General features: G+C 31.7%; 3 protein-coding genes across 3 annotated transcripts in view; 1 reads left to right on the top strand and 2 right to left on the bottom strand.

Annotated features, from left to right (window-relative positions):
• LOC118192776 (putative glutamate receptor) overlaps positions 1-539 on the bottom strand; it is a 57,974-nt gene extending 57,435 nt beyond the window's left edge. Inside the window, exon 1 of the mRNA XM_085806912.1 lies at positions 394-539. Coding sequence (XP_085663038.1) covers positions 394-539 — 146 coding nt within the window. The remainder of the gene's footprint in view (positions 1-393) is intronic.
• An 11,414-nt stretch (positions 540-11,953) lies between these two features.
• LOC118192775 (uncharacterized) overlaps positions 11,954-27,213 on the top strand; it is a 153,607-nt gene continuing 138,347 nt past the window's right edge. The window contains exon 1 of the mRNA XM_085827452.1: positions 11,954-12,073. The gene's annotated coding sequence lies outside the window, so the exon portion shown is untranslated. The remainder of the gene's footprint in view (positions 12,074-27,213) is intronic.
• Positions 13,791-27,213, bottom strand: part of LOC118192774 (glutamate receptor U1-like) — a 34,426-nt gene continuing 21,003 nt past the window's right edge. The window contains exons 5-8 of the mRNA XM_035363790.2: positions 25,965-26,112; positions 19,870-20,114; positions 16,299-16,579; positions 13,791-14,028 (exon numbers count right to left, since the gene is read on the bottom strand). Of these exons, the coding sequence (XP_035219681.1) occupies positions 13,809-14,028; positions 16,299-16,579; positions 19,870-20,114; positions 25,965-26,112 (894 nt within the window). The 3' untranslated portion in view covers positions 13,791-13,808. The remainder of the gene's footprint in view (positions 14,029-16,298; positions 16,580-19,869; positions 20,115-25,964; positions 26,113-27,213) is intronic.

Raw genomic sequence — 27,213 nt, 5'->3', positions numbered from 1 at the left:
CTAACTAGTTCTTAAGATTCGTCACTTTCTACAGTAACTGAGATTTACACAGTGAAAGTCTTACAAGGAAAACGGAGTTTTAAAAGGAAGGCTTAAAAATTCTTATTTATGTATCTGTGAGAAAAATTATTTGGCTTTTGGTTGAATACGTTTAAAAAATGCAGTAAAATGCAAGAATAATTTCATCTGTCGCTCTGCAGGAAGTTGAGTATTCGAATAGGGCAGACATATTTCATATTAAAAAATATTTGTAGAATAAATTCTACTAACCTGTGGAAAAACTCTTATTTTGATGCATTCATTTTATGCGTAGTAACATGAATTAACAACATATTTAATTATTAAAATATTATTATTTAAAGAAACATCATAATATTTGCCTACAACACCTACCGAAAGTCCATTGAAAAGCCGACTGCTTCATACACGTGTTTGGCAATTCCTTCGAGATACGTCTCATTTTCTTCATATCGAATGGTCGACCAAGGAATCCACTGCTCATAATAAAATAAGTTAAAACCGGAAATTATCTCATACATGTAAAATATAAAATCTAGCTTTCAACTTATAAATTAATAGCTCTTTAACTCGAAGACTATTAATAGCTGTTTAATTTCATTAATAAATTAATAGCCCTTTAACTTCATTCTAAAAATAACACAGCAATAAATTTTCTAACTAAATGAAAACGATTCATCATCTACTAATTAGTATTTAGCACTTATTGATGAAGTCTGAACCCAAAACCTGTACATTAAACTGCCATGTGATCTGAAATGGAATGCGGTATAAAAGCATAATTGCGTAGCAACTCTCCCTCTTGTATTCCCTTTTGCTTCCAGGCGCATGCGTCGCCTTGCCGCAGAGAAGTTTCTCTTTTTCTAGTTTTTGTCCTTTAGAATTTCTCTTTTGTCCTTTAAGTTTTGTCCTTTAAGAAAAGGCCCACCAGCGGCCGAACGGTAAAGTCTCTGAGCACTGGTAGTTCGGTCAGAGATTCGAATCTCGCGAACGAGCTGGCTGCATTGGTGTTTTCGTGGTTTTCCTCATGTGTAACGTGTATACGAGTAAGTTTCCCTTAGAAAGTTCTCCACGAAGGCATCCCTTCCCTTAGGCAGATAGCCCTCGAGGCTTTGCCGTAATTAAGTAACCTAACCCAACCTAACCGTCCTTTAAGAAAATGTAAACTGTACAAAATTGGGGGTGCATAGCGAACCCACAGTGATAATGTGCATTATTTAGAAATAAAATTATTTGTGAAATTTAGGCCATTGTCTGCATATTTTTTGGTTGATACATCCATCGCTCTAACTACGCAATAAAGTTCTCTTCAAGTTATGATACAGAGAACCGCCGCCAAACCGTTACAATTTACTTCTACCAAGTCATCTTATTACAATAATAATGCAGTCTTATCACAATAATGGAGCACTTTTATTACATACATAGAGAGACAGAGAGAGAGAGTTATATGAAAGTAATAAAAAGTTATCTTATTTGTAAGAAGTTGATTTATTTTCTTAACTTAATGCAAATAGAGGAAAAAAATAGAAAATATAGTTTAGCATTCATATAACACAATTTCAATGACACATTTTGATTCATGAATTTCACTCTGTCCAAATGAAAATTAATTAATAAGAAGTATTTCATTTGGACTTCGAAGTTTCAATATATTGCTCGATTACTGTAAAAAAATCATTCCTGCTTGTATTATTTTTACAAGTAAGCAATTCAGATTTTACTCACCGGAGCATAACGAATTCGAAACTTCGTCATTGCAGAACAACTTATCAACTATATTTTATGTTTCAGTGCCTTTTACTCACATTGGATTCCTTTTTGTATTTGTTTACTGATTTAATGTGATTGTTCTCTCCCACTACAAATGCCATCCACTCAAAACTTTATTTATTTACTTGCATAGCCAAACGCTTTATTTCTTGAAATATTTACTTAGAGCAAACCTCTTTAAACAAATACTAAAATATCAGCAATAGAGCCTACTGCTGTATTATAGAATTACTCTTCACGAAAATTGGTTTATAAACGGATCTAATATTTATCCTTAGTGTTTTTCTTATTTTACATGATTTCGCCATTTGTTGATATAATACTCTAATATCACGCAAACTATAAATTTTTATTTTAGTGTATGACGTCGTATCACAGGTCCTCTAAAATTTCTCATTTTTTAGTATATTTAATCGATTTTAAGGATTGATTTTTATTTTATTTTACAAGAAGAATTTTTTTAAAAGTGCGAATTTTGTAAATAAACATGACTTACGTTTTCTTTGAATCATATGTACGCTATTTTACCAGTGAACGACTGAGAAGACAGCAAAATGCTGGTAATTCAAAATCGATTTAAATCCTGGCCTGCATGGGCGTTTTGACGTTTTTTTCAACGTGTAAAGGGAATATGGTACTTTTCCGTTTTGACGCAAACGATAAAGTCGCAAATAACTGATGCCAGACGGAATATCTTTGTTGGTAACCTTTTACGCCTCAGTTTCAAAACAAGTTGAAGCCATTTCTTATCAGATTGTTTCTTTCAATACTGGCATACAATAATATAGAATTTTTACACGATATTTAAATTTTATCCCCTAAGACAATTCACGGTAATAAGTCAATTAGTTGTAAGTCAATTAGGTTCTAAGTCAATTAGAACGCAATTACACCGCTCATCCGAAGGCGAAATCAAGTGTTAAATTCATCAATTCTAATGAGAATGCACTAGCGAAGTAAAGCACTGCGGTTTTAGATAATTTCTGAGTAAGCTATTCGTACGAATTGAAATAATTCTTGCATTTAAACTTGTATTCCAAATTAAGATTTAACTTGAAATTAATGTAGATAATTACTGAGCGAATTAGATTTTAGTAGCGTAGTTTACGTGAGATGACATCACTTGGGGTCACGTGATACGAACCGGCGAATCAGGATATTGAACCATGAAATCATAGTAAATTCTTAAATTAATGTCTTTTTACAAATTTATTGTCTTTATTTATTGGCTTTTTACAAATTTTAAACCATATTAAAATGTTTATGCCTTCAAAATAAAAAAAAATTCTTAGAATTAACATTTTTTATGTGTATACTGTATGTTGTCGCCAACAAAGTCTGCTTGGCGAGATTTGCGCCGGCGAAACGGAAAAGTACCGGGAATATAAACCAACTTTCCTTAAGAAGTCTTCCCTGAAGGCATCTCTTCCTTTAGGCAGATAGGGGCCCACCAGCGGCCGAGCGGCAAAGTCGCTGAACACTGGTAATTCGGTCCGAGGTTCGAATCCCCCGAGCGGGCTGGCTGCATGGGTGTTTTCCTCCATGTGTAACGTGTATACGAGCCAGTTTTCCTTAGAAAGTTCTCCTTGAAGGCATCCCTCCCCTTAGGCAGATAGCCCTAGTGTGCTTTGCCATAATTAAATACGCACCTTTAGACAGATAACCTTAGTGTGCTTTGCTTTGATATAAACAATCAAAATCCCATGAATTAATAACAAATCGTCATAACATTTTGCTCTGAAAAGATGCATTAAGTTAATTATATTCATACTTCTTTTAACTGAAATATGAAATATTAATATTTTCTCAGCATTCTATAAATCATTAGAATATATTTTATCTATCTAGAGGGCAAAAATTAGTTTGGTTTGGTTTATTGAGATTACGGCAAAGCACACTAGGGCTATCTGCCTAAGGGGAGGTATGTCTTTTTGGAGGGCTTTTTTATAATGGGAACTAGCTCGTGCATACGTTACAGATGGGGAAAACTACGAAAACGCCCATGCAGCCAGCCCGCATGCGGGATTTGAACTTTGGATCGAACTACCAGTGATCAGCGAATTAACCGATCGGCTGCAGGTGGGCCGCAGTTCAAAAATTAAAAATAGTAATAATATGCTCAGTTCTAATAAACATTGGTTTTCTTTAATATAACATTTTTATAACGCTAATATTCCATAACTACTCCTTTTTTTCCTGTAAAATTTTAAATTCAGCAGTCTATTGTGATGTCTAATGTAAAACATTATTTGTAGACTAAATCAAAAATTCCATCTAAAAAATAAAGCAAAACCTATCTTCAATTAAATTTTAAAAGGAATGTTTTCCGTTATAAGCCAATATTGTGGTAAAGTTTTTCTTAACATAAAAAATATATTTTTTAGGTTAATTATTTCAGTAATAAAAGAACAAAGACTAGAAAGACTAAAATTTAAAAAATATGTAATAAATACATGGAAATAATGCATAATAATGACAATAATAATTCTTAATATAATTATTAAAAATAAAAAACATAAAAAACATTAAAAATATATCTTTTAGGTTAATTATTTCAAAAATTCAAGAACTAAAATTAGAATGACTCTTTAAAAACATTTTATGTACGATGCTTATTTTGAAAACAAGAATATTTTTATAAGAGATCAGAACTATATACTTATTTTAAAAGTGTCCAATAAACATTTGTCAGCTAAAATCTCTTCGAATGGCCTTTTTGTCTTTATTCCGGTATCTACTGCACATGAATTCATGATGGGAGTATGTTCCCTACCTGTATCAAGTGGTTGCCTATACCTGCTTAAAAGATATTTGATGTGTATCATCCTGAAACTAAAAGTATATCCATTCCAATAAACCCATCAAAACTTAAAGTATATGGCTTTTTAAATTGTAATTGTATGGCTGTTTTAACAAACAGTAAGTGTACAATCGCTAGAGCACAACTGAGTTCGGCTTGAGTTCAAATATAATGCATGTTCAAATATAATGAAAAAATTTTTCATGGTTTACCCTTGTGTAAATGAATGCAATTCAATGCCTTTGAAAAGTCCTCCTCGAAAGCATCTCTGACCTTAAGCAGATAGACCTTGTGTGCTTTGACATAATGCAGATAACCTAAATCATGTACTTATTCAGGCTGCCGCTTTTCAGTTGTCATTTTCTCAGCGTAGATCCAAAACAATAAACATAAGATTACTTAAGTATGAATTAACTGATCATTACTTATTATTAATTGATCATTACTTAGTCTTACGAATGTCTTATATATAGTTGCATAAGACTGAAAGAAAAATGTTATATCAGTTTGTTGTTTTTAGACAAAATTTACCGTTGAATAAGCACGAATACGAATACGAACATTATTTGCTGGTCAAATAATTGCTGGTCTGTTGCATGAAGCGCAGTTTGACTGTTGAATGAGACTCAAGGTTGGAGTTTTCGATCCCTTATGATAACCATATTTAAATCATCTTCGAACGTGAACTGCTAATAGCACTTACGATTGCCGAAGCTTATGTAACAATTTTCGTTAAAAAATCTCTCCCTAGTTTCATTTTATTTCAAGATTAGTGTACTGTTCCATGGATTTTAAATTGCAGACGATAAATCGCCAATTCAGGAGTACCGAAAAAATTAACTGCGCATCACTGGAATGGCAACAAAAGATATTCTACTGACATTTTATTGATCGTAACTAATAAAAGAACTTAGTAAACTGTTAATAGTTTTGTGTTTGTAAAAAATTAAACAGAAATTATGCTAAGATTGTCAAAAATGGTAATTTCGTTTGAAGAATGACTAGGAATTTAGTTGAAGAATCATTACAAATAACTAGAATCTACATCTCGGCATGGAAGAAGTTTAATTACTAGCATTCGGAAACACAAAGTAAGATATGATTCTTCTTTTTCTGAATTGTTCTGTTCATATAAAGAAGTAACAAAAAATGTTTAACATCAAGGCGTGAGAAGGGACAAGTTGTGAAATTTGTACTTTAAAGCGATTAACATAAAAGAACATACTATTTTAAAATTTCTTTGCTCTGATTTTAAGAAATATGTTTTTTCTAAAATTTTAGTATTTGCAATCTATATAAGAAATATAATAGTTACTTGCAGAAAGAGAAGTAGAGGAATGTAAATGTGTATTTTACAATTAACATTTTGAATTAAAAATTTTCACGAGCTACAATATAAAATTCACAAAATTCATGTATTTAAACCGTATAACATGTTTTAATTTATTAATATAATAATAATGGTTTGCTGAAAGAATTTTCATGCAATTAATTTTAAACGGAAAAATACAAAAATACGTTAATAATATATGAAGTTTTATTGCTTTAGAATCATTAACTAATATTCATAATCGTACAAAAAATTATTAAACTAAAAATATTTTAAACTTTTAATTTTATCAAATAATGTTAAGAGTTAGTTGTTGTGTCAATACTGAAACCTGTTAGTCTTTTCTAGATTACGAATTGTATAACATTCTAAAAACAGGATATCTTTTTTGAAAATGTTTATACTGATAAATATATTTTTCATGGCAACCTACATAAAAATACACGTCCTTTAATCTAAAAACATATGATACCTTTACACCTTTTCAATTTGTGTACTGGCACTGAATAGGATCTCCAAATCTAAAATTTTAAGTACTTCGCAAATATTTATCGTACAGGAATCATACATTTTGCACTTTTTTAATAATGAGTATAGAATCTTTCTGGATGCAAATATAGGGTCCAGAAACACGTTTAAAGTTAGATTTCGTATAAAATTTGCAAAATTGATTTTTTTGAATTAAAAGGTCTCAAAAGATTTGAATAGTTGCAACATTTGAAACATTTTTGTAACTAAACATATGTATCTACAACCAACAGTTTCGAAAAGAAAGGGCTTTTGTGGACAGAGTGTATTGTAGAAATAAATATGTATTATATGTCAATTTAAAAGTTAAATAACAAAAATCAGCGTTGAGAAAATTTGCAAATATAACGCTGATTTTTGTTGTTTGACTTCTAAATTAAGGCTCTACTCTTATATGCGTCTGGAGTGGTTTAATTGCTCGTTGGTTCGTGTCGTGCGTGTTTTGAAAAATGGCCTATGTTGCAGTGATCGAAGTTGTGGCAAGATTTCAGTCGCGTATTTTAGATTGTGTGAGAAGTAAATTTAGTATTAAAAGGTACTATGTTGGAGTTGTTAACGAGTCTTTTGTTCACGGGTGTGTTTATGAGGATTGAAGAGTATTTTGGAATTTCTGTGTGACTTTTAAAACAGAGTCCGAAATGCGGAGCTGCTATGAGAACTCGGACGAAGAAGGGCGTTTCTGATAGTTCTTGTTTGGATTTACAGTCAAATGGTTGCTGATAAAGTATGTGGCTGTCAGCGGAGTTTAAGATTTGGTTTGTGTTTTTCGTGTAGTATGTTAACTTTGGAGGAAGTTTTTATCGTTACTTTCGAAATTTTGAATCCCAGAAAGACATGTGTGTATCGTGGCACTTTTGTTCAGAGACGTTGTGTGACTGGCGAAATTTTATTCAGGAATGTATTATGGTAAGTGCATTTTATTTTACTGCTTTTATTTTGTAGAATGTTATGTTCATTGTTTTTTTTTTACGATGAATTTCTGTTGTTATTGTTGTTTTTTGAATTGTTTGTAATTTAGTTTAGTTTATTTGGTTGATTTGTGCGCAATGCCTAGATTGTGCAATTCGTAGATGATTTTTTTTAGTTTAAACAGAATGCTGCGTGCATGGTATTATTTGAAATTTATTGTTTTTATGTTAATTTATTGAAGCGAGGTGTGCATAGTTCGTAGATTCCTTCGCTGCCTTGAATGTGCAATTCGTAGATGTTTTTTGATGTTAAAACGTATCGCTGTGTACATGGATTCTTGTCAAATATTTTTGGTTGGAAACTTTAGGTTTTTGCTATCTAAAGTTTTTGTCTCGGATATTTAGCTTAAATCGTGTCTTCAAAACGTTGTTTCTGCATGTGCGAAAACCGCGTTTTTGGACATATTTTAGGCTTAAAATTCGAAATGTAGACAAAAAATTTAGGTAGTAATATGGCGGCGTAAAGTTTCTCACTGAAAATGTTTGGCGAAAAATTTGGCGACCTGAGGGCGCACGTAAGAGTAGTTTCTAAATTAATATTTATTCTGCGTGTTATTTTAACTTAAATGATCATTCAAATGTTATATGGCCAACCAAATGTTCTGAGAATTTCAAGAACGCTATACCTTTGTAAGTCTAGTATTAAGTATTTAAGAGTCTATTATCTTTGTAAGACCTAAACAGAGACTGAATGAAGATTATGTGAAATATATATAAGGTAAAAAATATGTAAATCAAAATTATAATTTAAACTAACAAGTAACCCTTTATTTCTTCCTCTTTGTTCTAAAAATTGTAACAACTTCTCTGGGATTACACCATTTCTAGATCATTCTTTCTTGCATGAACTGCGCAAAACTGATGACGTAAAAAAATGTTATGGGGTTCCAACCTAGAATGTTGAGTTAAATATGTGGAACCTCGAGGAACATATCTGGATTTTACCTCCCACGAAGGTTACTAAGTACCTCGGTAATGTGTGTTGAAGCAAAACACACCAACGTGAGGCTAGCCCAGTGCCGAAGGCCCTTTAGGCACGAGTGTGTAGCTGGATTATCTTTGGGGATAAAATGAATTAAGATCACAAGAATTTGGCGTTAATTCAAGTGTGGTTCCGAGAGTGGTATCTGTAAATTGTTACAGTATATATGAAGAATAGCTTTGGAATGTCAGACAGACGAAGGATTCCAATAGCAACCAGATTCAAGGCAAACAGGCTCCAAACGAATAATGAGTATCCTTCACAGTAACCGGAAGCCAGGATTGAAAGACGCTGTAATGTTCCAATCCATAATTTACAGCTAAATGTGTGGAAACTTGAGAACGAATAATCGCTTTAGTTCAGTAGACAGAGAACAGGTATTCAGGAAGGGTTAATTACCCTTTGTTCAAAATAAAGTTTACAGATGACCCTTTCTCAGGAAGTATATAAAAGCCTCCACTTGGGCTTGAACTCAAGAATACTAAGAACTAAAACTTAACTAATGCTTAATTAAAAAGATATAACAGAAGCTATCAAAATTCTACAGGAGCTGGCCCTTTAAACGCTAACTAAATGGCGAAGTTATCAAGATCCTAAAATACGGCCGAGCGTAATAATAGCTTGGAGAGAGTGTAGCCAAAACGCGAACGCTCGCTAGTCAGAATCTCTGGCTCTCTAATGAAGTCAGTGGAACTTCGACTTTAAGTACTGCTCTTAGCGAGCACAACGAAATTACATCCAAGCAGCGCACAGAGCGAAGCTGAAGTGCATAGTTATCCAATATGAAAGCTCACCAAGAGGAAGGTTTTGGTTTAGTTTAGAAAAGTTTCAGTTCCCAAGAGTTACGTCATCAGTTTTTCGTAGTTCATGCAAGATGGAATGATCTACAAATGACGCAATCCAGAGAAGTTATTATTACGAATTTTAGAACAGAGAGAGAAAATTAAAGGGTTACTTGGTAAAGGGCTAAATTATAACTTTGATTTACATATTCCTCTCCTTCAAACAGATGGGCCCACCAGCGGCCGAGCGGTAACGTCGCTGAACACTGGTAGTTCGGTTCGAGGTTCGAATCCCGCGAACGGGCAGTCTGCATGGGTGTTTTCGTGGTTTTCCCCATACGTGTATACGAGCCAGTTTCCCTTAAAAAGTCCTCCACGAAGGCATCCCTCCCTTACGGCAGATAGCCCTCGAGTGCTTTGCCGTAATCTAATAAACCAAACCAAACCAAACTTTCAAACAGAAAAATCCTTGGCGACAGAAAAGCTTTTTTAGAAGGAAGCTTTACAGCAGTAGCAAAAGAAAGGAAAATACAATAGTTGAAAAAAAAAAAGCTATAGAATTTTGTTCTAAATAATTTTTTAAAATAACAAAATCTTATAAATATCATTTTTAACGATAAATGCAAATTGAAAGATTATTTTTCTGTAAAATCACTGAAGAAATATCCTAATTTTTCCAAGAGATACTGGAAAAGTTCACAGTTCTGTAAAATCTTTGCTTGAATATCATAATCATAACATTTTGCAGTCCTTAGCTTGAAAGTCTTTCATAAAAATTGATGTTGCCAATATAAAACCAAAATTTTCTTTTGCAGATTTATGAAAGTTGAATTAATTATTTAACCCTTATAAAATAATCCATATTTTCTTATTCGTAAAGCAATGTAAAATTGAATTTAGAATTTAATTCACAGTACGTAACAAAATTCAGTACAATAACAAAATAAGCTTTGATAAAAAATTAGCGAAATCCTCTACAATGCAAATCAGCGTGACAACTTGCTGATGGCTGTAGGATGCTTAAATACAATTATACATAGAAGCCTCCGTTCCTTACTAAAAACTGGCTTCTAGTATTTGTATAATTATCAAAGTATGCATTTATAATTTATGGCCATAAAAATCTTCCAGCTAGATAAATGAAATGAAAAATAAATATACAAAAATTAAATATATATTTAATTCTACACTGCCCTACAATAATAATATGGACCATATAATTTTGTGAACACAACATAAGAAAATAAATTTCATAATTATATCCGTTTAGGGAAGGTTTTTAAAACTTTTCAAATGTAAAAATTTCAAACACATCTGTTAACATTAACAAAATCGCAAAAAAATCTAAATATTATAATGTAATTAAATTTTCATTTGTAATATCATTTGAAATAAAAGCACAAAATATTGTTTAAGAACTAACTCAGTATTTCCGATATAATTTTAAATTTTCAAATTTCGAGAGTTTATTTAATGTTATTTTGTAAATGATGTATGCTAAACGTTTTTCATTACCATGAATAAGTGATTTTTAATTAAGTACTGGTTTGAAATTTAGGTATCTAATGTTTGTATTAGATTTAAAACATTTATTACTGTTTTTATGAAAACAATTAGAATTTTATGATACCAAAAAATCTAGTTTTTCCTAATTATGTTTTACATAATAACGAATTTAAAGATTTATAATTATTTTATTTGGGTAAAATTACTAAAATTACTGTAGTAATAATTAGAAATAAGATTATTGTTTAAAAAATTAGAATTTAAAAAATTCTCAATTATTTTAAGTGAGTATATGTAAAAAATGAATGTAATTTTGAAAAACTGATACAGAAGGGTTTTGAATATGATGAAGAAAATATGTTTTTTATGATGAATATATAAAAATACTAAAAAGAATAACTGCAGGTAAAGATCAGAATATGATGAGGGATTATTTGTTCAAACCAGAGGCCCTGCTTTTACCTCTGTTATTTGTTCTTTACCCTTCTCACATCAGAAGATATAAACTTTGAAGGTTTCCACTGTATAATTTTTCATATAATTATTTTTCTATATATATGGAGTGTGTTAATTTAAAATGGAATGTATTGAAGTTCAAAAAGGCCAGTTGCCTTTAAACAAGGAACGGAAGCCTTTATAAATAACTGTCAAAGAAACTCTTAACCACTCATGATATTACATGAGTTAGTTTTAAGCGGTTTTGCTCAACAGATGGAAATGTTTGTACTAGAGAAAGCTGTGGGGTCTTCTAGTTTTGTGTAAAATAAGAAAATTCGAAATCTATCACAGTAAAAACCATAATTTTAGTAATATTATTATAACCTGTTTCGGTTAACCAATTAGTTATACAGACTCAAGAAAAGCATGTATCAGAAGTACTAACTCTGTAGACAAAACTGGTAATGCCAGAATACTGAAGTGCAATCAATAGTCAGCTGAAGAACTAAATTTATTGATTGCACCGATATGGTAAGTTCTTCCATCTTAAGCTAGTCATTTCGCCTAGAATACAAGCATATAAGGGGTAGAGTAGACTTTAAAGTACCCCTTGTATTATGGGGAAATTGTTGTTTGATTTATCGCCAAGTTGTTGTTTCATTTATGGTAGCCTGAGTAGTTGAATGTTATGGAAACCCTATTTTGACGTAATCGGGTGCATGATTCTGGGAAATTTTGAATCACGGGTTGTTTTGTAACCGTTTTTGCGGTGTGTGTTAAAATCGTTTAGATGGGTTTGAATGGGTTTGTAGGAAGAAAGTTTCAGAAGGTCACTATGTAAAGCGTTCGATCAGAAAGAGTACCTGGTTTGAAAAAAGTCATTTGAGTATGACTGATATTTTGATTTTTACGTGGATCTGGGTGTACGAAGCGAATTTGAAAATCATCGTAAGTGAATATTTGCTTTTGGTAGTGCTTAAATGTATAACATGTTTTTCTTTTTTATGTTATTTTATTGTTTGGTTTAAAATGTATTTTATTAAGATTATGTATTTTTGTTTGCCTATAATGTAGAATTTGGTGCTCCTTTGACTTTGTAAGTGAAAATATATTGATGTGTACACGGACAAAGTAAAGGGAGTGCGCAATGCAAGTTTGGGCAATTCTGGAATTTTTTTTAAAGTGAAAATAGGTCGACGTGTACATGGATAAAGTTAAAAGAGTGCGCAATGTATTTTTGTGCAATTCGGGGATTTTTTTTAAAGTGAAAATAAGTCGATGTGTACATGGATACCGAGTTTGTGCAATTGTTTGTCTTGTTATTTTGGCTTTGTGTAGCGGCGATTTTTGCGCCAAAAATCGCCGCTTCGCAAGCCAAAATAACGAGTCAAAGAATTGCACAAAATCGGTATCTATGTTTCGCCAAGGGGTACCCTAAACTATACTTTTACCCTGAAATGTATCTACGGGTTGTGCAAAATTGCTTCGAGTGCCGGATGCGGCCAGCTAGTTCGAGAACACTGCTTTAGAAGCCTTCAGACAATTCATATTGAGCTAGATGAAGTGTATTAACTCGCAGTTTTGTTATCACGTAAAGTGTGTACTGTTTGTATTGCCGTGAAGCAATTACAGAATGAGATGTCTTTCACAGTAGTATAATTTCCAGAATTCTAATCTAAATTTTAATAATAAATTTCCATTAATTTTTATATTTTTCATTTATTATATCTTCATTTATTATTTTATATTTGGATGATTCGTCCAACTTGGCGGCATTCGAAGTTCTCAAAACTGGGAGTTTGAAAATTTTGAAAGTTTCCAAATAGGGCTACACCGCTAAATTTCGTCATGTTTTGCGGCCCACCAACGGCCGAGCGGTAAAGTCGCTGAACACTGGTAGTTCCGTCCGAGGTTCGAATCCCGCGAACGGGCTGGCTGCATGGGTGTTTTCGTGGTTTTCCCCATGTGTAACGTGTATACGAGCCAGTTTCCCTTAGAAAGTCCTCCACGAAAGGCATCCCTCCCCTTAGGCAGATAGCCCTAGTGTGCTTTGCCGTAATTAAATACACCAACACACACCGTCATGTTTTGCAATTTTTCAAATGTTTATTTATACAATATTAATAGTCAATTCTTTTACTGTCACGTATTTCTAAATGACTGATAGTTCTTTTTTCGTCAAAACTGAGAGCTGAAAGACTTTCCTAGTTAGGAAGTTGTCTTGGAACATATCTCTTACTTGGCACATACCTTTATTTACTAAATTGTTTAGTTAAAATCAACCAAAAGGCGTAAAATGGAAATAAAGAACTGTTTTTTCATTAAAAATGTATTTGTGAAAAATATCAAAATATATCAAAAATAAATTTTAATCTAACTTACAAAATTAATTACTGTAAATATGCACGTAAATTTACATAAATCTCTTAAAACTACATTTTCTCCATACTCGGTTAATTAAAATTTGTATTTAGGAACAATTTTATGAGTTTTCGGTAATAATGCAGAAAATTCATAAATAAAGAAATTCGATAAATTACTCTATTTTTATTAGTCAGATTTCGTATATCAGAAAATACATAAATGATTTCAATTACACACTAAATTAGATGTGAGATTGTAATTAAAATGAATATGGATTAATTTGTATCTTGAAAATGTCACACAAAATTGAAAATTAATTTTATTTTAGTTTTCGGATTTTTCTATTGCTTACAAATTCTAGTACAAATGCCACAGTAGACAACAGAGTTCCGACAGTATATATAATAAAAGCACCGAAAACATCTTTCATTTCCAAAGGCTTGGTACTCGTGGTTCCAGTTCGTGTGCAGGTGTCATAGTAAGCTGTAGAACTAGAAATCCAGCGTTTCGTAAGGTGAGCTTCATTGTACCACAAAAGCCTATAAAATATTACATACGGTTAGAAATATCATGAGCCAATGAGATTCTGAAGGCTACAGGCATTATTTTGAAAAATAAATAAATAAATAAATAAATAAATAAATAAATAAAAATAAAATAAATAAATAAATAAATAAAAATAAATAAATAAAAATAATAAAAGTAAAAATAAATACATAAAAATTAAAAAAATAAAAATAAAAAAGTAAACAAAATAGCATATTACTTTTAATTGATTATTAAATATATAATCCATTTCCTGAAAATTTTACTAATTCAATAACATTAACTATTCAACACCTACATACAAGTCAATTGTAACAACAAGTAATTAACGATTTTACATAACTAATTTATTCGAAATAAAGGTAAGTTTCGTTGTTTATGCCCTTCTTTTCATCGAATCTCTTCCGTTTGACAGTTATGTTAATCTATTTTCTTAAAATAAACTTTCACGGATGCTTTAATCAGCCATTCTTCGTCTTTCAATTAATTTAAATATTTTTGGATACCTAAATTATTCTCTTTTACTGAGCTAAATTTCTTATTTTGACATCATTTTGATAAATCGAGATTTTCTTGAAGATACTGTCGGCCGTGTTCAAGAGAGGCAGGTATTTGTAATGAGCACCAATTCAAAAGTCACGATTGAGTCAAAATCAGTTATAATTTCATCTGTCGCTTAATATATTAGAACATAGAGTTTGCCCATAGCTGTCTTGATAATATGAGTCAGAGAAGAGGAAAAAAGAAAATGGAAAAATGAAGGAAGAGGAAAAGAGGTTCTTCAAAATAACAATGGAATTTTAACTAATTTAATATAAATAAATATAACTAGAAACATAAAAATACGTACTTTCGCAGCATTTTAATTAGCAAAAGACAAAGATCGTTTATGACCTTCTTTAACGCAAAAGTTGTAGAAACAATTTTTTTTTTTTTTTTTTTTTTGTTGTTGTAAGCAGAAGACACGAAAAATCATCAGTGCCCTCGCCGGGATTCGAATCTGGACCTCTCACATATGCATCAAGTATGCTTCCAGTTACACCACGAAGGCATGTAGAAAAGACGGAGGCTAATCTTTGGAATATGGTAACAGGTAGTTTGGCGACATTTTGGTAACGCGATAAAGGTTACTAGCTAGGACTTTAGCAGTGTACATGGATAAAGTCAAGGGTGTGCGCAATGCCATTTTTGTGCAATTCTGGGATGTTTTTTTAAGTGAAAATAGGTCGACGTGTATATGGATGATACCGTTGTATGTGCAATTCTTAAAAACGCGGCAAGCAGTGGGCTATTCTGCACTTTCTCCCAATTTCGCACCTAATCTTCGTCATGATTAAGCACTTTTGTTCCATAAAAGCTCTAGCATAAGCGTAATTCGGCTAGCAGATTGTTGGAAAAAAATATTGAGGGAAAAAAAAAAAAAAAAAAAGACATGTCTTTACTTTGTGAAAACAAAATGGCATCCAAACAAAAACTAGCAGGTTGCTGTAGCAGGGTTGGTCGCCAAAAAATCGCCAAGTTACCATAATCCGAATATTAACCAAGGCGGAATTAATAAATAAATAAAACTGTAGTAAAGTTATATAAAAAATAAATCGCAAAGTTGTATAAAAATAAACATTTATATATAAAAACCTTATAAAATTAATTTATGAATTCCGCTCATAACTCTTCTGGAAATTATTTGACCGATGCTATACTTGCTAAGTTTTAAAATGTTGATTGAAATCGTGCTGAAGCTGTTGGCTTCATTTCTATATCAATCGAAATGATTTCGCGACTTAATATTTCACTTGACTACATTTCTGTATCATATGGCAATTTTTAAATTTTGTTTTGACCTTATCTGGCGACTTTACTTCAATTTAAAAAAGTTAGTAATATTTTGATCACAGTAACCGAATTTTTTATTATAATTAGAGACATCTTTTCATGTTTTCGTATGCAAACGTTGAGGAACTTTGGCAATTCGATAATAATATCCGAATGATATCAATAATCGCCATCATATTACGCGGCGTCTTGTACATGAAATAAGCTCATCTAATCTAAGTACACATTTAATAAAGAAGCTGTGATACGAATAATAACCCCGATCTAGAACTCTGTAAAGATATATTAAATAGTGCATAATTTGCTCTAAGTAGTAATAGAACTTTAGCTATTGTAATTCAGTTTCGATTAGCTTTGAAGATTTTGGTTTAGCATCTTAGTATTCCCTCTACCTTTTGTAGAAAAGAAATAATTTCTGAATTCAACTCACCTTTTATTAAAATTATTGAAAATTTTCCTTGGAAAATGTTTCCTGAATGCAATGGCAATGTACGCAGTGCAAAAATCTGTAGGAATCACACGAACTCCACAGTGCCCAGTCTTCTTAAATCTCTCACCGACTAGCGATTTCATGAACAGTGTTTCAGCCACAAACACAGACTTCTCATTTTCAATGTCGTCCATCCATGATGGAGTTTCGTTTCGTGGAGGCAGTTTCCAATTCCCCTGTACCCTTTGCCATAAGGAATCCAATTCTGTTCCACGTAACCTCTGAAAAATGATAGCCAATTTGAGAAACTTATTAATTTATGTCATTCAGTATTCCTCCCATCATAAATAATATTGACAACAGCAATGGTCAAAAATACATAAGAAACTTTATAGCCCATCACTGGCCAAGTAAATAATATGTGGAGAAAGTTCCTACTGCTGGGTATGCTGTATGGCATTTACAGAGGCCTTTTTCCATATTTAATGTGATAATGAACCAGTTTCGCTTAAATAGTCTTTCAAGAAATCATCCCTACTTTTAACCTTAGTGTGATTTACTGTAATCAAATAATACAGCCCAGGATGGTTTATGAACGGAAGATCAGTGAATTAACAAAAATCTGTGATTTTGAAGTAATCTCGAAAACGTTGTCAATGATCTCATCTGGAAACTTTGCTGACTTTACTTTCTACCAGGGTTAGGAATGAAGACTAAGTCTGTGCAGGATCCATTTGCTACGTTAAATACATTTTTGTAGGCAATTTTTGTGCTAAAGAAGTTTGAATGGATTAGATTATAACAAAGCAAGCGAGGCTTTGCTTCTAAGTGGAGGGCTGCCGTCATGAAGGATTTCTTAGAGGAAATTGACTTATATTCATATTATAAACGGAGAAAACCATGGAAAGTTCCAGGTAGGCATACTTTCATGTACCAAAGAATGAACGGTAATTTCTTTGGCTATACGCTAAAGACAGGACATACTGAGACGGCGATAAGATTTCCTGTTATATCGCTCGAACAGTGCATCCAGAGTGAAGAAGCACATTATTTCCAAGGGTCATTAATGTTTGTATTGTCTATATTACACATTGCATGCAGTACAATAAATGCCTTTATATATAATGTTATTTCACAATCACAATGTTATTGCATGCACTCACCGTCTTTCAGTTATCAGTTAAAACTGATGCATACAATATTCGTAAATTAATTTTGCCATTCTATTAAATAAAATATTCTATAAAAATAATAATTGACTGTGTATAAATGCAGCAATAATTAAAAGGTTCTTTCCTTTAACTTTTCTTTAACAATGGAACTAAGGGAATTGTTTAATTATGTCCCCCCTTTAAAAAAAGAACAGAATTAAGACAATCATACTCTGTTCCAAAATTTTTTGGCTCTCATCATTCCATTTCTCGGCTGTTATCGTTCCATGTTTGAGCTGTTAGTGTTCCGTTTTTCGAATCTTATGTTTTTAATTCCTTGTACGAAGTAAAAAGGAAGTATTGTAATCGCGAAATGTTTCAGGCAGCATATTTCAACGAAAATATCCATTTTGACCGCTATCGAATGCAATTTAACGATGATTTTGCGTGATATCTGTACTTAAGGACAGAATAAAAGACTCGTTTCCTCCAAAAAAATTATAAAACTGCTTTAAAATTAATTCTGAAGAGAATTTTTCGTGACGTCTGTACGAACGTATGTACGTACCTTCGTATCTCGCATAACTCAAAAACGAGTAGCCTCAGAACGTTGAAATTTTGTATATAGGACTGCTATAACATGTAGATGTGCACCTCGTATTTTGGTTGCAATCGGCCGCACCAAACGTATATAAATATATTTGTATATATATCCACTCTGTTAACCGGCTCAGTGATCTCAGTTTCTTTACTATTATATGTTTGTAAATTGTATACTTTTTGCTTTAAAAATGATTGAATTATAATGTTTTTATCTTCCGTTTAAGGTTTTTAGGCCTTTAGTAAATTTGTATGCAATATGTTTAGAATTATCAACAATTTTAAAGTTGTTTAAGTGCCGCTAAGCCTTTTTTTATGGTGGCGATTGATTGTTTACATTTGAAACAGCAGACTAGTGGATTTGTTACTAATCTAGGGAAACTTAGCTTCGCAACAACGAAGATAACGCCTTCATTTATTATTGCCAATTAAATCATGCTTAATCCTTTCTGGAATTTTTTCGAGGAAATAAGTGCTTAAGATTTACTTCGTAATTTTTAATATAGATATTTTGAGTTTTTATGTATTTTTGCCTTCTCGCGAAGTGAGAACTGAATTAATTAAATGAGAAATATTCAACCGTCTGTGAAAAACTGTTTCTTTTTTGTTTTAGTTGCTTAATTTCTTTTATACATCATTCTAGCTTTATTATTTATTATAGTATTTGAATAGAACATGTGGCAACGATTAGATAATTCTATTCTTTAAATGATATAAATTTTGTGCATTATGAGTTATAATATGAACGAAATATAATACTGTTAAGTGAAACTAGCGCCAGAGTGTCGCTACGGTAAACAAATACTAGGGTGAATTTTAAAGAATGCATTTATTCTATTGTGGTTTATGCGCTCTCGGCGAAGTAGGTTTAATTCAATCCAATAAGTTTAAATGAAATGCAAGAAAATGTGCGTATAATTTAATTTTCCGTACAAGGACATGTGGTGTACACATCAGATTTTTTTGGTTTTTAAAAAAATTGTTTAAATAACTGTACGTTGTTTTTTATTATTTCCAATATCGCTTACCATTGTTTACTTGTTTCTTTCGTGTATTTGGAAAGTAAAATAATCTGAAGTATTCATTAAACATATATATAAATCGCACATATAAAATAAAATTTCTTTCGATATATATAAATATGTGATGATATACATATGTATATGTAATACGATGAGAAAAGCTGCAATAGATTGGCGATGGTTCTTTGCATTAAAATTTGGAGAGACTAAAGTGCGTAGTTAGAAAAGATGACACTCGAAGGAGAGACCTTGTGGACAAATGTGGCCGAATTGAACATAATTTAATTGCTGGACATGAACTAATTATCTAAAGTATGTACTCCACAATTTTATGTAGATTGTCACATTTTAGATGATGGCGTAGTTAGCAGTACGACAGCGCAAAGGGAGCGAAGTAGCATCTTAACTGCAAGAGAGCTGAAGCGAAAGTGCGCAGTTATCCATACGAAAGCTGATCAAAGAAGGTTTTGGTTTAAATTAGAAAGGTTTCAGTTCTCAAAATTTTTAGTTCAAATTCCCAATTAGCTGCGTCATCAGCGTTACACAATCTATATGACATAGATGAATCTAGAAATGACGCAATCCAAAATGTTATTACTGTTTTTAGAATACAGAGAAGAAATACCCAATGTAAGCAATGAGAAATTAAGAGTCTATTACCAAATTACACTATAAGGCCTATTTACATATTTTTTATCTTACATATATATGTAATATATATATTCGTTAATGGATAGTTTTTATAGCATTTTTCATTGCATATTTTATTTAGAACTCGTAGCTTCATTTTAATCTTACCTCAAAGCAAGTCTGAGGATAAGAATTTTTGAAAGTTGCAATAGTAACCCCAGTGTCTTTCACTAATTCTTCTATAGTCTGAATTCTGGGTTTCAGCTTATCTGCAGCAAATGCGGATACAATAGAACCTTCATAAGTATATCTGAGTACGAGTGCTGGTCCTGTTAACCAGAGGAACAGAAAAAATTTAAAACCGGGAGATAACCAGATGTGCTTCAAGTACCATCTGTGATTTGATCCATAGTCTGAAAATAAAAATGCAATAAATTATGAAGCAATGGTTACACTTTACTCTTTTCTACTATGTTATATGATTGCTAGCCGTGATTAAAAGCTCTAAAAGCGTAATAAGGTAACATAAAATAGTTATATTTTTCAAAATACCGTATTTCCTCGCGTGTTTTTCTCCATTTTTGACTAATTTTATTATCCGAAAAATTGAGGGGAGGATGAGGAGAGAACAAATGAAAAGTAGACATAGATAAACTTAAGGTAACTATCATAATATTATTTCTTTAAAAGAAACCTATTGATTCCAATAAGTATGTATGAAAATATTATAACTACCATAGGGTAAACTTGGCAAATATGGACCCCAAAACACTTAATTGAAAATATACTACACTAAAACACTTCCATTTCTCTGAAATTAATGTATTTCAAACTTTAGGGTATGATCTTTCTAATAGTTATATGAAAAAACTTCTAACTCTTATTGCTATGTGTATAAAGAAGGTGCGCAATAAATTCTGTAATTGCCCATATTTGATTAATACTTTAGGTAATATGGGCATAATTTCCAGAAATATGGGCAGGTTGCATTATTAAAAAGATAAGAAATTTGCCATCTCTACATTTACCTTTTCCAAACAGAAATGCATTTTTATACAAATTATAAGTTTGGCAAATGATAAGAAGTAAAATTAAACTTTTGTTATTGAACAAATTATATCACAAAAAATGTTCAACATTAATATACGTTATACAAACGTTTCATACTTTTCCGGTAACATACGTATATAAACCATAAGATGAATTATTAATTCTAGGAAAACCATCATTTGTACACGAAATAAAATTATAAAGGTAATACGGAATTAATTAAATTGGTAATACGGAAAACAATTTTAAAAAATTAACAAATGTGCTAAAATTGGTATGTTGGAGTAGGTCATTACAGTTCATAAAGTTCCTTTATAACATATTCACAAAAGGAAAAGTTCATTTAAGTTATGAAGCATTGCTTAAGCAGCATTGCTAAATTTATGCAACATTTATTAAGTTGTTTTAGTTGATATATGAAATTTGAACGAGGCCGTGGGCAGGGTGACTTCAGTACCATCATGGTTAAGAGCTGCTTCTTTGGCTAATTAGTTTGCCTGATCTTTAACAAAATCGCCACCATTGCCTCTGATCCAACGAATTTCAGTTTTATAGTTTGGAATTGTCGGACATTATTAGAGAGGAGATGAAAGGATTCTTAATCACTAAAATAGCTACATAAGAATCAGAATATTTTTATAGATGAGAAATATAGAAAACTTTCTTGGTTATTGTTAACTCAACGTATTTGATTGCAACCACAGACTTGATCTTTGATTATAAATTTTCAATATTAAGATTTTGAAAGTGTTTTACTCTAGTTTATGGATTACTAAGACTTATTATGTGAGATTCGCAGTTTTGGGTTTTTGGAATAAATGGTAAAATATCTGAAATATTTTATTACAGTTATCTTGTAAAATATTTCTGATACGACATCGAATTAGAAACGTAATTAAATTTCTGAAGCAAAAAGTTCATTACCTCACTCTTTTTTCCTAAGGCTTCATAAATAATCATAATAATACTTTTTTTAATTTTAAACTGCTTATGGAAAATGAATAATTAATCATTTTTTACTAATTCAGAAGTCAAGCAACAAAAATCAGCGTTATATTTACAAAATTTTCACAGGACTAGTTTCGGTGGTTTTACCGAACCACCATCCTCAGCTGCAAATTCACAAATGAACAAAATAGGAAATAATGATTAGATAAGATAAGAAAGCCTGGACAAGAATAAGCAATTATTCCTATTTTATATATTCCTATTCCTATTTTGTTCATTTGTGGTTTTGCAGCTGAGGATGGTGGTTCGGTAAAACCATCGAAACTAGTCCTGTGAAAATTTTGTAAATATAACCCTGATTTTTGTTGTTTGACTTCTGAATTAGTATTTATTAGGCGTGTTATTGTGTCTTAATTACTCATTTTTTGTAATAATGCATTACAATATTTTGTACTTCATTGAAAAGTAAGCAAAATTTCCGAAGAATGGAATCTCTTTAGAGAGCGTGCGGGCATTTGATATTTTACTGCACTTCCCTCCCCCAAAACTGTTTGATGAAAATATAATAATATGTAGAATATATGTGCTTTTACGAATCGTAATTGAAAGTTAATTAAAGTTGATAGAATGAGTGTTAAATGTACTTAAATGTTGACAGTATAAAATGTTGAATGATATTTATGTGTATAATGACAGCTAGCTAAAGCAAACTTCAGAATTTTCCCTTTATCGTTGTAGAGGCATTAGATTTTTTTATGCTGGAAACGTAAAAAGTGTGAAATGCCCTCTCCGGGACTCGAACCTGGACCTTTCGAATACGAGCCGAGTGTGCTACAGTTACACCACGAAGGCATGCTGAAAAGGAGGGAGAAGATACCTTATATACTCCCCCTTTTAAAGGACGGCTGAGGATTAGGGGACCCAGTCGCCAAATCCTGATGCTGACGAATTAGCGTCCACCTGGACCTCTCGAATACGCGCCGAGTGTGCTACCATTACACCACGAAGGCATGCTGGAAGGAGAGAGAAAATACGATAAGAATTATTCTGTACTAAGTTAGTATACAGTATACAAAAATCTGAATTAATTAGATAGTCTTTGGTGTTTATCTCTTGGAAAATATAAATGTTTGACATCATTAAGTAAATTACAATCCTCGGAAGATGAATAGGTTTCTATAATGTCAACTTAATCTGTAATTATGAAAGCCTGGAAAAATATTGTTTGTACGGAAAGTTTTATTGAAAGGATAATATGTCTCGTTAAATGGCTGTTGTTAAAGGATAATTAAATTGACATGATGGGAATATTAAAATGAGTTTTCTGTATTCGGAATGTATAAAAGTTAAAATATTTGGACATGGGTTGATTGGGATAAAATATATCACTGTTTCTTTTTTGGTTCTTTCTTTAAATATATCTATTGATAATAGTTATGTTGTATAAAGGTATACTCGAGTTTGACAAGATTTCGTTCGTAAGAAAATGCATTAGTTTACAAAAGGAAATACTGAAATTAGTAAACTATAGTTATAAAAAAAGAAATGAAGGAACTTTATAACATTCAGTTCCTAGAAGTACATAAATGTTCTTTTATTTAAAAGAGATGTATTGCGGTTTTTAATTGTGTATTTGGTTAAAAGCTGAAGCTCTAAAATAAATATTTTCTACAGTGTGACAAATAAATTAATAGAGCATTGGTCTTACGTTTAAAATCACGCCTTACAACAGATTTAGAATACTCTGAATCTATATGTTGATTCAGATTTAATATTGTTTTTACCTGGTGGAAGATCTCCTAAGACTTACAAGTGAAAATTTCGTCAACCCTCTGATAAAGTTTACTTTAACTTTCTCAAATTACTTAAAACATACTATTTGAACTTTGGGAAAGAAATCCTGTACTGCATCATGGATACATTTTTGTTCAAATAGGGAATTTAGTATATTATTATAATAGCATTATTAATCATTGTAGATTCAAATAGGAGATAGAGTACTTTTGCTTACTGTGAATTCCGTTTATTAATGAACAGCAGAAAAATGCAAAAATTTAGATGTTACAAAATATGTTAATGTATGCATAAACGGTCAACTTGTGCATATTCTCAGTATACTGTGAGCAGTTTTTGAAATGCAACTTCTAGCATGAGGCACTAAGAAAGAAACACTGTTAAGAAATTTCATATCTTCAAAAATGCACTTTGAAACTGTAGATGTCCTTTTACATCATTAACAAGTTCCAGATTTTGATGACGTATGCATGTCTTTGCGTTTGTTGTGCATTTTCTTCTTTTAATGCATTTTTAAATTTTTAGAGCATTTCTTGGACACTTCAGAACATTTTAGGCATATTCTAGTAACCAAATTCAAAAATAAACTTCCTTTTAAAATACTTTAAACTACTCTACTTTCAACCCCTATGAATTCACTTTTGACAGGCTTTTTCCAAAAAGCAGAGGTGTCACGTCTAAGAATTTTTTCGTACTGGCATTTCTTTGGTCTTTTGTGCGTATTTTGTTCTATAGGATTACATGCAAAGGGGAAAATGCTATTCCATAGACACATTCTAGAGATTACTCATTCACAGCTGTGTGCAATGCGTTTATCTACCTCGATAAAATCCTCTTTATTTCCGTTATTTTTTACAGTCCATCGACGGTAAGTTGACGAATAATCTTGGATCTTTCCATTTTTAAAAAAGAATTATCGGATTAGGAAATCGTCGAAACATGCAATGTATTTTTGAAAATTTTAAATCTTCGCTAAAATGTTCTTAAAGGTACCATATCGTATACAGTATTTTAAATCTCTTCTAATTTAGCTTTGCCACCAAAGCTTATTGTGATATGTTGGGAACATGGCTCAACATGTGCATATGAAAATTTTCAAAACTGGGAAGTTAGTTATAAATAGCTTTGATGCAGATGATGTTGCTTCGATTCAAATTGCATAGAATGTTTTCTTCACAGACAAAATTGAAGAAAACCTTGCATACGTCCGATTCAGTTTCAGGATCCTAATTTCAACTACTAAATCCTTATAAGCTGATAGCTTTCGAGCGCTTTGCCGTAGTTAAATAAGCCCGAACAAATCTTACAAGAGCAAAATATGGAACTTGTGGATACAACAAATAACGCTGATAAATTATGCGACGTTTTAAGAAAGGCCAGAGGCAAAGTTTCAAAGATTGCATGCACTAAATTCAACGCTTTTTTTGACTAAAACTGTGGCTTCCAAATTATGTGGGAAAACATCCCTCATTTCTGTAGGAGAAGCAGATTCTTTAGAAACTGAAGAAGAGTTAACAACAAATGATGCAGATTTTTTTTTAAAAGTATATTCCAGTAATTGCAACAGATGTAAAGAGAAAATTCTCATGATATAAAAACTCTTACACACTGACAACAGAAGGTCTTCACTTTCGAAAACATCAAGAACTTAATAATTCACTGCAATCGTAATACATTTGTATAATATTGAATATTCGGTAGAAAAATTGTAGAATCATTAGGATTATTTGGAGGCAGACGAGATGAAAATTAACAATCGCCTTCGCCGGGAATCGAACCACGGACTTCTGGAATACCGTCCCAGCGTGCAGAACCACTACACCACGAAGGCATGCTAGGAAAGGGGTAGAAATATCTTATATACACTCTTTTTTAAAGGACGACTGGAGTTTTCAGGGGACCCAATCGACAAATCCTGGGCGTGGAGAAACTTCATCTAACACCCTTTCAGTTCGGGCGCCGCTGTAGAGTCATTAGGATTATTTGGAGGCAGACGAGATGAAAAATTGGCAATCGCCTTCGCCGGGAACCGAACCACGGACCTCTGGAATACTAGCCCAGCGTGCAGAACCACTACATCACGAAGTCACGCTAGGAAAGTGGGAGAAATACCTTATAAAATTTAAAAATCAGTAAACAAGCATGTGTAATTGTTTGGGTTTTAATCTCTTTGTCAATGTTTGTCAACAGTGTCATGTTTTATATTTTTTATTGGAAGAATTTATATATATTTAAGTGCATTTTCCTCCATTTTAAGGGCATTTTCAGTGAACGTTTAAGTCTCCAAAATCCGGGCCCTGTTTACTAATATAATGTATTAAATATCTGCTTCCTTTCTATAGCTGTGGCATTTGCTTCTCTTGTTCATCTGTAACGTTTTCTAAATTCTGTATATACTTTATTTCAAACTAAATAAATTCAAATAGGACAACACTTTTGTCCTACATACCACAAAAACGCAGTGTCCTTACCTTTCCCAATAACCGAGCCTGTGAGCATCCACATGTATTTCAGAAATACTCTAGAAATTTTTCTTTTCTGAGTTGAAGGGATTTTAAAGTAAATCACAGTTAATAAAGAGGCAGCTATCAGCGTCGTAAACATTAGCAACAACCATAACTGTAAAAAAAAAAAAAAAAAAAAATCAGAAAATCTTTCAAGACAAACTATTAAATTAAAATAGAGCGATATAAACTTGCGAACGTTATATTTATTTTAAAAAAATAGAAAAACAGATATAACAGTAGATTTCTTCTGTTTAACATAAGGATAATATCAGAATAATAATACTTTACATAACTAAAGTTATTTCTAGAAAAAAAAAAAAGGAAAATGCATTTTTTTATTCCTGAAGAAAAGAGAGGTATGTCAGTTCTTTTTGAAATCGACAGAGTTTTATATAAAATATTCATCATTTCAGACTTTTGTTTTTTTTTAAACAACAATGAAACTTCTGATGGCAACTATGCTGATGACAATTTTGAATATGATCAATATCCTCGAGAACCCAAATAAGCATCGATACTGATCATACAATTCTCTAAAATGACTAATATTTAATCTGACTGAAACCACCAAATGCTTACTAAAACGATGACCAAAAGACCTAATTCAGGTACAAAATTAAAATATTTTATGTACTATATAATAATAAGGAAGCTAAATGTATGGACTAGTAATAATAAGAAATAATTATAGAGGTCTGAAATGTAATAAATGCTTTGAATTTAATTAGAAATTTAATAAGATATCCAATTCAATAACAAATATGTACGCTCACCCAATTTCCTTTTTTTCAAACAACTAGCTTTCGAAAAATTATAAGTCAAATTTTCTTCAGCAAAATATTTTTTTAAAAATACATTCTTTCATATCAGTTATCCTATAGAGTAATTTAGATATTTTTGGAATGAGAAACACGAGAAAATCAACAACGCCTTCGCCTTCCAGACTTGTAATTGCCAATTTGTAAAAAATCCCTAGACGTTGAAGACTCATGCTAACTTTGAGTGAACATCATATGTGGAAAATACATTTTTAAAGATTCAAAACTTGTCTTAATGTAAATTTCAGTTTTCTGGAGGACAAACATTGTAAAATTAAAAGTAGAGTTCCGAGTGGTAACAAATAAATACTGTTATGCATCTGAAAATATAATACTGAAGTAAGAGCCGGTAGGTATTGTCCGAACCCTAAGAATAACCTTTGCATCAATCACCC

This window comes from Stegodyphus dumicola, chromosome 12 (assembly GCF_044657685.1).
Source record: "Stegodyphus dumicola isolate Sdum_Otavi_A_Nest chromosome 12, ASM4465768v1".
Taxonomy (NCBI): Eukaryota; Metazoa; Arthropoda; class Arachnida; order Araneae; family Eresidae; genus Stegodyphus; species Stegodyphus dumicola.
Note: the sequence above shows the minus strand (reverse complement) of the source record. Positions and strands in the feature narration are given on the sequence as shown.